Genomic DNA, 12159 nt, shown 5'->3' on the forward strand with positions numbered 1-12159 from the left:
TCGGCCATCACTGGAAAGAGAGGCCCATTGGACTTGCCAACTTTATATGCCCCAGTACAGGGGAATGCCAGGGCCAAGGGGTGGGGGTGGGTGGGTGGGGGACTGGGCGGGGGAGTGTATTGGGGACTTTTTGGATATCATTGGAAATGTAATTGAGGAAAATACCTAATTAAAAAAATTACACTTATTTATTTATGTATTTTATTTATTTATTTATTTATTTATTTATTTATGTGTGTCTATATGTGTGCATGTGTGTGTACATGGATGGGCGTGTGCACAGAGGACAACTTAGTGCAGGTTGGTTCTTTTCCTGAGGGATACTCATGTCCTCCAGCTTGCTGGCCTGAATCACCCGAGCCACCTTTCTGATATGTTTATATTCTTTAAAGAAGCAATGTTTTAGGCTTAGGAATCAGGATACAAGATAGTTTGTGCCTCAAACTTGAATTTTATGGCTTTTGTTCATTTTGCTCTATACTGCTTGAGATGGCGACCCAGCAGTAAGCAGAGCAGTGGCCACAAGGCAGTCCCTGAGCTTGTGGCACTGACTTGACTTTGAGGGTTCATAGAAACCTGTTTGCAGCCATGAACTTTCATAACAACTCTCTTAGGTTGAATTCCAAATCCTGCATTTATCCTGTAAGTCCTGGAAAAGCATATTTTGCAGGGGAAGGGGGTGTGCATTACAGAGGTGAGAGAGGAAGTCAAGACAAAACATTCCGGGAGGTGGACTTCTTCATCCCTTCTTCTCTTGGGGACTTTGGAATTCCACAAGGAAGATTGTCTCCCAGTGCAGGAATACACTGTCTCAGTTATTTTACTTTTACTGTGAATCCCCATGAGCATAAGTAACTTGGGGAGCAAAGCTTACATGTCCTAGTCACAGCCCATCATTGAGGGAAATCAGACCTGGAGAACAGAGCAGGAACCCTTGAGAAAAGCTGTTTGCTGGCTCGCTCTCCATGGCTCGCTAAGCTGGCTGTTTTTCCAATGCAGGACCACCAGTCCAGCGGTGGCATTAACAATAACCTGGGCCTCCTACATCAATTATGGGTCAAGAAAATGCCCCATAGACTTCCTGTAAGCCAGTCTGATGGAGATATTTTCTCAATGGAGGTTTCTTCTTCCCAGAAGACTCTTGCTTGCGTCAAGTTAACAAACAAACTAGCCAGCACATCTTGTTTTCTTCCCAGTATTCACTCCAGTAAGTGGCCCAGATATGTCAAGAGAAATAGTCTAAAAAGTTAGAATTTCCTCTAGATGAACACTGTCTTTCTTGCTACCTCAGTGGTACTGCAAGAGCACTCTGATTCCATGGGGAGAAAAATGTCAATTCTTTCTTTATTGTTTGTGTGCGAATATGCAACCATGTGGATATAGGTGTGGTATGCGTGGCTGTGTGTGAGCCGGTGGAGGTCAGCCATTGACATCAGCTGTCTCCCTAAGTCCCTGACCACATTAGGATTGAAACAGAGTTTCCTTTCTCTCACTGAACCTAGAGAGCAATAAGCCTTCCTGTCTGCAGCTGACCACACTGGGGTTTTAGACATGCTCTGCCGCGCCCAGCTTTGTAAAGTGGGTCCTATGGATGGAGCTCAGGTCTGCTTGTATGCACAGCAAGGGCCCTGTGCATGGAGTCAGCTCACAAATCATTCCTCTTATTGTTTTAATGGAAAACAATTGTCTCTTGTATTTGATTTAAACTTGTCATAAAAGTGTGAAATAAAAACAAAGTGAATCTGAATAATTTTATAGCTGTGGTTTAAATAAACTTTAAAAAAATATATCATTTAGTAGTTACATTTAAAAGATGCCCTTGCCTCAAATTAAAATAATTTAATGGCTTATTTAAAAGTAAATATTTGCTTTTGATGATGATAAGGTCTGGTGAGGTGGTTTAATTTTTGATTGTTGGTTTCTCTTTAGGACCCTGCAGGGATCTTTGAATTGGTGGAACTTGTCGGAAATGGCACGTATGGTCAAGTTTATAAGGTAAGAACATTAAACTGAGCATGGCTTGTGTGTGCCGTCGGTTCTGAACGCTGATCAGCAATGCTATCAATACTCCTAAATGTCCCATCACAGCAGGTATCAGGTGAAACCATGCAACAGCTAGCTCATTCTCTTCCCTTTTGGATGTATCTGTGGTTGCACTGGCTACACAGGGCTGTGCGGTTTGAGTGTTCCCCTGCCCCACCCATCCCAGTGTTTGTTTCCGATGCGTCAGATGTTGCTTATCTTAAGCTTGCTACATGCATACATTCCTTTACTTTCAGCACTGCCAAGCTGGTTGCCAAAGCTGCAAAGGATGCCGTTTACTTTAGAAATGTAAGCCATTAGACAACCAGGGCTGCAGACATGAATTTGTTGTTTGCCTTGGGCATAAGTCAAATGCGTGTCTTCATGGTGTTAGGAGAAAAGCTGCTTGCTCACAAGCAGAGATGCATGGTCATAATTAACTCCAGAAGTAGGGAAATGGTGAGAAGGTAGCTTGGAGTGGGATGGGGCTTCCTGTCCTTTTATTAATTTTGCCTACAAATGAAAAAATGTTTAAAGGGAGTTTTTGTCCCTAATAAATGGTCTAATTTTTTAAAAGTTATAGGTTGATTCCTCTTTTGGTGGATTAAAGGAAGTTTAGATGAACTGATTTGGGAATAAACTTTTGGTAAACAAACTGTTAGGAATCCTTCCAAACCAGCTCACTGTATCCTCTGAATCATTGCCAGGGAGCAGACGTCATTTTCCTAAGTGATGGTGGTATGGGTGGAATTTCAAGGACAAATTATCTCTTATTGTCCTGTTTTTATTTTTTAAATTCCTCCTTTGATCCCCAAACTCCTTTCAATTTATTCAAGACATTGTAGAAATCATACAGACTGCAATACTCTCCACTCTGCAGAATGTCAAAACTGCAGGTATGCTTAAGGTCTTGTGAGAATCTGGTTACTCGTGGAGACCCTTATCAACTAGGAAGTTCCTTTTTGGTGGCCACATCAGTGGGAGACAACTTCTTCCTTGTCAGAAGCAACCATTTCCTAAAGTGACAAGCCCTCATAAATAGACAAAATGATGACTACATAAGCTGTTCCCTTGATGTTCATCCTGCTCTACACAGAGAGAAATCTCCCTCAGAATGTGCTTCTAAATACTTGCAATGAAGATAATTAGGTTGGATGATTGTGTTATTGCAGCGTGAGAAATTGGATTGAACTTGCGATGTAACATGGCTAATGAAGTGAGCTCTACTCTAGGCAGAAAACGACTCCTGACTTCTTGTCTATGTGGTTGAGTGAGAGCAGGGTACTGTTGGTTTCAGGATAGCCTTGAAGGATGCTTTCCACTATAGACAGTTAGGAGACACTTAAAAGCTTCATCAACTAATCCAACAGGTAGAACTGTACAACCCTGCAAGAGGATAGAACAAAGGAATGTTGTTAATGTCAACCTGACAGGATCCAGGATCACCTAGGAGACAGACGTCTGAGCATGTCTGTCAGGGTTTGTCTAGATTAGGTTAACTGAGGTAGGAAGCCTACCCTAAATTGTGTAGCACCGTCCCATTTGTGAGGTTCCAGGACCGAACAAACAGGAGACAGTGAGCTGAGTACCAACATCCTTCACGCTTTGCCTATGACTTGGGAGGTGGTAAAGCCAACTCCCTCACATTCCTGCTGCAGTACCTTCTCCACCTTGATGGACTGTAAGCCAAACTGTGAGCCAAAAAAAAAAATCTGTTCTTCCTTAAGTTCCCCCTCAATAATAATAAAATAATGAACACAGCATGCAATTATAAACAAGATTTTTTTTGAAAATCCAGAATTATCTCTAATTTCATGATATTGCATTAAAAAAAACAATTAAAAATCTCAACAAGTTTCACTGAGTCTCACACTTTCCTAAGAGAGGACGGGCCCCCAGCAAATAGGTAGTTGATATCGTGATCTTAAATGGTTCATTTCTCTTTAAGGTTACAACACTTGGGCTTTTTATTAAAAAAAGGAGATTGCTGAAAAAGGACATGGTTGGGACATGTGATTTGGGGCCAAGAGATATGGTCTCTTTCCCAGTGCTATTTGCTGTTTTGTGCCTGTCACAGTTTCTCAACCTTGAGCCCAGTGAGAATGCAGTTGGAAAGGCTGTGGGGACCTGAGTTGACTTAAGAGTGGTAGCTTCCTGGTCAGTTCTGCATTTGTGTTCTAGGCCCCTGGGTTATGGTAGGTGGCCTTCCCCATGAACAGAGATAGCTGTGTTCCCTCAGGACCAATGCAGTTCTGCTGCTGCCTGAATACTAATGGATTAAAACCCAACATCAAATTCTGAGCTGATAGAATGAGAAGCTTAAGCAAAGACAGTTGAGGAATGATTTTTTTCACGCCATACATTTGTAATTTCTGTGCAATAGCCATATTGCTTAAACAGCAGACATAGAAATAAGCATACATAAAAATTTTATAGCCTTGGGAAGGCATCCTTCTACATACAACTATATAACAAATGTTTTCTCTACATTAAATATTAAACCTATTAATTTTTATAACTCAATTAATTCTGTGAACTTACCTGTGGATGATCCCGAACTTCAGAAAGTAATCTTTGATATTATGAGTAACTGAATACTCTTTATTTTATAGAATGTTTACCATATTAATCTCTCCTATGAGAGCCATGGTGTAATTTTATTTTCAAGTAGCTTTTAAGAACATATTCTTATGATAAATAAAAAGTGTATATAGCCTTTAAAAGTATTACTGAGCTGCATCTATACAGAAACAGATGCTTCTAGGTTATAAATAGAGATATTTTATATAAAAGCCAACAGATGGCTTTTCAAAACTACCCCCAGTCTCACTCCCCAGCCTAGGCCAGGGTCCCATGTCCTTCAGAAGCACTGTCTTTAACAGTTTGGTCCCAGTAATCAAGTAGTTGTTTGATTTAGTTTTATTTTTAAATGTATCTACTAGATGGAATAGGTTAATAATTTAAAATATATTTTTCATTAGGACTTTTTAATGAGAACTGTATCTCCCTGTGTCTAGACCTCCCAATCTAAAACAAACCAAGGGGGATGAGAGAGATGACTCCATTTTTAAGAACACTGGCTGCTCTTCTAGAGAACCCACATGGTGGCTCACAACTGTAACTCTAGTTTGGGGGAGACTTGACACCCTCCTCTGGCCTCTGAGAGTACGAGGCATGCACATGATACACAGACATACATGTAGGCAAATATCCACATAAAATAAAACAATAATTACAAACTAACTGAAAGGGAGGATAGTGGGTTATAAAGGAGAATATGATTAAACCACATTATAGACTTGCAGGAAATTGGCTTTATATAACTCTGTACACAAAATAAAAAAAAATCTCCAAACAAATGATAAGAAATCATAAGCATGGGGGTAGGTCTTCTATGGTGCTGGGACCAGGAACCTAGCATTCTGCATATTGGCAAAACCCATACATAGGTTGTTATAATGAATTAATAAGGACCGAGTTACATGTGATAAGTGATAGGCAAAAAGAACAAATAACATTCAACATTATAAAATAACTCTCCAAATAAACAAAACCAAAACCAAACCAGCACAAAGGCGCATGCCATCTTACTCAAGGTCTCGGGATTTACCAGCATGTCACCTGTTGAAATTTAATGTCCTCTGGACACATTTTGGTAAAATAGAGTGTATTCGTTACCTTTTTTCTTGATGTAATAAAATCCCATGATCAAAAGAGACTTCTAGAGGAATGACTTTATTTTGGCTTCTTATAGAGAGCTAGACCTCCATCCCTGTAGGGATGAATGGTACCAGGAAGCAGGCAGGCAGCAAGCAGGAAATGGGGCCAGGCTCTGAACCCTCAAACCCACCCCAGCGATACACTTTTAAAAGCAAAGCTATACCCTCTAAAGTTTCCAAACAGCCCTCCAAAAGCACCTACAACAACTGGTATTCAAATATATGAGACCACGGAGGATGCCACAATATAGAGTGATGAGTGTAATAATTCAAAATAATTAGCTACCAGTGATTAGCCGAACTGCCCTCATATTGATAACCGATATTGTCTGTCTTGTTTCTTAATTTCCATCTTGAGGCATTATTGTTACTGCAGAGTTGGAGACACATTGTATCCTGGGGTGGCAAACTCCAGTGTGAGTATGATGAGTCCCTCAGTAGTTTTCATGGCTCTTCAATCCTCTTTGAGGTTGGAAAGTACAAACATGTTGGTTTTAGTGCTTGGGAGCATTGAAATGTACTCTTAATTGTCAACTTAACAGAATCTCCATTCACATATGAGATAGGCTGTGGCCATGCCTGTCAGGCAATTATTTTTTTTTTCTTTTTTAAGGGGGATCTTTTTTGTTTTGTTTTTCAAGACAGGGTTTTTTTGTGTAGTCCTAGCTGTCCTGGAACTCATTCTTTACATTAGGCTGGCCTCAAACTCAGATATCAGCCTGCCCCTGTCCCCCAAGAGTACTGGAATTAAAGGTGTGCACCACCCCTGCCTGGCAAGATTATTTTTTTGGTTTTGTTCAGGTGAAAAGCGCTAAACATTATAGGCGGCATCATTCCCTGGCTGGCATCCTGGGCTGTATAAATAGAGAAATGGAATCGAGTGACCACTTGAATCTATCCTGTATTGCCTCCTGATCTTCACATTGATGTGACCCGCTGCTGCAAGCTGACTTGATTTTTTTTTTACCATGATGGATCATACCTTGAACTGTCAGCCGGAATAAACCCTTTCTCCCTTAAGTTGTGTTTGTCTTAGGATCACAGAAAAGGAAAAAGAAACTAAAGTAGGAAAGTTGGGTGAACATGTGTGTTTTCAAAGGGTTATAAGGTTGTCACAGGTCATTTCCCTCGATGAGTCCCTGCCAGAGGCTGAACTCACAGTCACCTCTCGTCACATGGAACTCATTACTTTCCAGGCAGCTCATTTTCCTGCTTCTCTGGCAGATGGTTGTTATCTCACTGAAATGAAGTTCTGCCTTCCTGACTTTTTTTTCTGTCTCAACCACACTTGAAATCCTTACAGCTGTTTAGAATCTAAAATGCAATCTTCTTTCATAAGGATTTACATCCTCCAGACACCTGAAGACTCTCTTTCCTTGCTGTAAACAAGTATTTCTCTCCTCTTTCCCCCAGGCATCAAAGTCTCAGTGGCTCAGATAATTCATATACATCCAAAGGTTTTTCTTTTCCTATCTTCTGATCTTCAATTATTTAACTTTTATATGAATGAGTGTTTTGCTTGCTCTCATGTATGTGCACCATGTGTGTGCATGGTGTTCACAGAGGCCAGAAGAGGTCATCAGATATCAGCCTGCCATGGTACCTGAGTTAAAGATGGTTATGAGCCACCATATTGGTATGGTTGGAATTGAGCTCAGGTCCTGTGTAAGAGCAGTGAATGCTCCTAACCTGGACCCATCTCTCCAGCTCCATTTATTAAAATATTGTATGCATGCCAGTGATTTTACATTTCTTAAGCTTTTGGCACACATTATTTCACTTCTATCACAGTTTCTCAGGAACCATGCTCTCACTTTGGGGCCTTTGAGGTTGTAGTGCTCTCTGCTGTGAGCACGTGCCTATTTCTTCTTTCAAAACTCATCCCTTCTTTGAAGGCTTCCACTCCAATGTTCCTGCCCTGGAACACATTTTCCATGTCTACCACTTCAACTTCTCCCAGCTTTAGATTTCTCAACTGTAGTAATTTGCTGTATTGACTTAGTGATCATTCTGGATTGTGTCAGTTTTTACTTATGCACACACTAAACAGTTTAAATACATAAGTAAGGCAAATGTGTTTGAGCCTTTTTTTTTAAAAAAAACTTATCACAGCATCCTTGTCTAACACACAGTGGACAGTGATGTGTGAGACCAGCAACTGAGCTGTTTCCCTTGATAATTCTTTTTATATATCTTTCCATTTTTGACACTTTCCATAAAATATTTGTCTGTGTATTTCCAAAGAATAAATCAAATGTTTTCCTTGTGTTTTATTGTGTGTGGGGTGTGGTGAGCATGGGCTTTATGTTAAATGGTCTGCCTATGTGGTAGAAATTTACAGCATAGGTTTGAACAATTTTGTGGGCTTTAGACTGTTGGATGAATGACTATATGGAGAGGTAGTAAAAGTGTGGATTTGTGGATTACACCCTCTGGAGTTTGGTTTAGTCTATCTGTGGTATGATCCAGGAATCTATTTTTAATTCATCCTAATGCTTAAGGCCTTGACTTTATCTTAAGACCTCACAAAGAGAAAGAGAGACTGCAGAATGCTGAGCTCTATGTAGAACACATTTACACACTCCCCAAGGCTCTGGGATCATTGTAGTAGAGGGGGCAGAAAGAGTGCAAAGGCCAGAGGTGGTGGATGCTCCAAGGAAAGGATTTCTTTTGGATGCTGCAGGGCAGGTTCAGGGTAAAGAGATGAGTAGGGGAGGGGAAGAGTCAGGGGAAAGGGGTGAGAGAGGGAAAGGGTGAACTACTGAGTACAAATCAATCAACCAATCAATCAATGATTGAAATGATTGGGATGAGATGGTCTCCATTAAGTCTAAGGCATTTGGATACTTGGTCCCCAGTTGATATTTGTTTGGGAGGACTAGGAGGTTTAGCCTTGGCATAGAAACTCTGCCCCTGGGGGTGGCTTTGAAGATTTGTAAGACTTGTACCACATTTCACAATTGTCTGCATTGGGCTTGGTGTTCTGGGATACAAGTTCTCAGTTGCTGCCCCAGTTGCCATGCCTGGCAGCTGCCGTGTTTCCTGCCATGATGGTCCTGCCATGATGGCGATGGACAGTTATCCCTCTGCAAACTTCAGCCCCAAGCAACCTCCTTTCTGTTAATTGCTTGGTCATGGTTTTATCACAGCAGTAGACAAGTATCTAAGAGGAAGGTTTTTCTTGATCCTGCTGTGGGGTCACGTGAGTGCATGCTAATCCAAATACTTTCAAAACTTGCTTACTTGGTTTCTCACACCAACTCAGACTTGCATAAGGAAAGAAAAAGTGCAAAGCATCCTGATGTGAGATCTGAGGCACAAGAAATCTGAGCTCCTTACTTGGTGTTTCTATTTGGCATGTTCATGGTAACAATTTAAGGTTGTACAAGACCTGAAAATCAGTATTGTCAGGATTGAGCAGGTGAGGAAAAAAATCAAAATCTATTGTGCAGTTTTCTCAAATACACACATCATGATGTCTTCATTAATGTCTGTTTTAATAGCAAACTTATTAAGAGCCTTGGTTAGAATGTCAATCTATGGTGTAGAGAGGTAGGAGTTAGTGCTGGGGATTGTTGTTTCTCAGACGGGAGTGACATTTGTTTTTCATTTTCAAATTTATTTATTTTTCTTTTACATGAATGAGTATATTGTCTGATAACTGGTGTGTGTGTGTGTGTGAACGTGTGCATGTGCTTGGTGGTCATGGAGGCCAGCAGAGGGCATCAAGTTATTTGGAGCTGGTGTTAAGTGTGGTTATCTGCTGCCATGGGGTGCTAGGAACAGAATCTGGGTACCCTGAAAAAGCAGTAAGTGCTCTGAGCCACTGAGTCATCTCTTCAGCTCAGGCATTTAGTTTGTTTTGCTTTTTTTCTATAAAAGCTTTCATTAAAAAGAATATACCCTTTTACAGCTTTGAGTGACTGGAGAAAAATCTCCATGCCTTGTGTAGGAATGAGAAGAAGTGGAAGCAGTTCCCACTCTTAGTAAGGATTCAGCCACGTGACCTACTCAGGACGCTGAGTGCTGTCTGTGCTTTGTGGCTCTTGGCTTGCTATTTTAAACTAAGCCTATGCTTCCATGTTATAGGGAGAACATGCTGTTACTAACTTGCATCTTACTTATTCTAGGGCAGGCATGCTCCTCAGCCTTAGCACTCTTTGTTATGACAGCTGTCTTGGGTATTAAGGAAGGTCTATCAGTGTCCTTCACCTCTAAGTCACAAGATACTAGTGCCATCCCCAAGATATAGCAACCAGAGAGCTTCTAGACTCTACCAAACATCCTCTGAGAAAGAGATTCATCCATAGTTGTGAGCTACTGTTCAAGGATCAGAGCAAGAGCTCTCAAGTGAAGCATAGAAACAGTGGGATTGTGCCCTGTGGAGCAGAACACGGGCCTGGACAGGAGAGATGAGGGGAGGTCTGGACCGCTGAGCACTGTTGGCGGCGTGCTACCTACACTGGGAGTATCATTTACCATCTTTATAAATGGAAAGAATTTTGGAGCAATACTGAGCCAGGTTTGAAGTATGCCTCTGCCTTGTTCTACTTGTGTGAAGATAATCAACTTAGTTATTCTGATTCCCTATTATTGGCCATGCAGACTAGGGAAGTACTGAAAACATGTGAGTAAACTCCATGGAAGCCCTGAGGGTGTTCCTGACAACCAGCAGCTGGTCAGCGACATTTTCTTCTTTCTAAACATGCATGCCAGATCTTGACATGATCTTGATTTTAGAGAATGTTTTATAAGCTGAAAGAAACATTCATGTGTGTAGGTGTGGAAGGTGTAAGTGCACATGTATTCATGTCCAAGTGAAGGCCAAAGGACAACCTTGGCTGCCATTCCTCAATTGCTATCCAACTTGTTTTATAAGATAGGGTTCGCCATTGGTTTGGAACTCGGTAAGTTGAGGTGAGGTTGCCTGGCCAGTGTATGCTAGGACCTGCCTTCCTCCACCACCTCAGCACTGGGGTTACCAGAACCTATCAGCTGGTAGTTCTATCTCAGAGCTTTATGTTTGCAAGGCCATCATTTTAATGACTGAGTCTCTAAAAACGACAATTTCTCTTATTGACTTATTGTCACTAGGGAGAAGTATCATTGGCTCCAGAATTCTAAAGCTTTGATATATTTATTTTGTAAATTTGGAGGAGCAAATCAATAGTATTTCCTCTTAGCTACTAAAAGTACCCAAGCCATCAGCCTTTCCTGTCCTTAGTGATGGAGTGCGGGGAAGAGTGGAACTCACTTAGGACTTGAGGACATCTTGCAGGGAGTTCCCACTTGCCTTACTGTTTGGTTTGCCGTAGATTCACTTGGAAGCTCAATTGTTCCGATATATAAGATAAGCCATCCCTCCCCTTCAGACGTCTCACTAGGCCATTGTGAAGTCATGATCACAAAAGCAATCCATTGAATATAAACTGCTTGCCATTTCTAAGGCTTGGATTGCTGCTGTCACTCATTATTATAAAGAATTATAAAGTTGACAAAAGTGGGGGAGGTCTGTGGGCACTGTGCACTGTGTGATAGTCAGATATTACGCTCCTCTCTGCAAAGCACCGCATCAGCTAAACTCTCTTATCTCTTCTCTTACCACTATGGGCAAACAAGAGTCATTGTACTGAGTAGAAGGCCCTGGATTTGTCTTTACTCCATTGTCTTTCTATCCAGTGTGTGTGTGTGTGTGTGTGTGTGTGTGTGTGTGTGTATGTATGTTTATGTGTGTATGTGTTTGTGTGTGTATGTATATGTGTGTATGTGTGTGTATATATGTTTGTATATGTGTATGTATGTGTATATATATGTCAAAGTTCAGTTACACCCCACAGTGACAAGGGAGCCTGCATAATTTTCACTGACCACACCTCCCTCTTGAAGAAACACAGTGATATATTTGTATTGCTTTTTTTCACCAGATAATTTTCTCAATCTAACTCTAGAGTCCCTTTCTTTCCTCTAAGTAATGCCTCCCAGTACCTTTCGAGCTATCCCCATGGGACACAAGACACAAAAGGCTGTTCTTGGGCTCCAAAGAATACTTTCCTCCTGGCTTCCCAGACACAGTATCGATAGAAAGCTGCTGAGTCAGGGTTTGAACACTCTCTCTCTCTCTCTCTCTCTCTCTCTCTCTCTCTCTCTCTCTCTCTCTCTCTTTCTCTCAGGTGGGGTAAATTTTTTTTGGTGAGGAGTGTATTTTTACTTTAGGGATGAGACTTGGCCCCCTTTATTTCCAGCCTAGGGTTTCAACTGCCTTTATGCACTGACAGCTGAAGCTATAACTTTACCCACATCACAGGAAATATCCTAGTATTTGTGCATGTGGCATAACTCTGTCCTCAAGTCTTCAGAAAGCAAGACGAGTCACTTTCTTCACATGCATTGCAGGCTCTGCAAGAGCAGGGTTGATTCT

General features: G+C 41.3%; 1 protein-coding gene across 5 annotated transcripts in view; it reads left to right on the forward strand.

The window, feature by feature from the left end:
* Positions 1–12159, forward strand: part of Tnik (TRAF2 and NCK interacting kinase) — a 400539-nt gene that overhangs the window by 96116 nt on the left and 292264 nt on the right. For all 5 annotated transcript variants that reach the window (XM_029475111.1, XM_021158657.1, XM_021158658.1 and 2 more), the window contains exon 2: positions 1930–1995. In XM_029475111.1, the coding sequence (XP_029330971.1) occupies positions 1930–1995 (66 nt within the window). The remainder of the gene's footprint in view (positions 1–1929; positions 1996–12159) is intronic.

This window comes from Mus caroli, chromosome 3, assembly GCF_900094665.2.
Source record: "Mus caroli chromosome 3, CAROLI_EIJ_v1.1, whole genome shotgun sequence".
Lineage (NCBI taxonomy): Eukaryota > Metazoa > Chordata > Mammalia > Rodentia > Muridae > Mus > Mus caroli.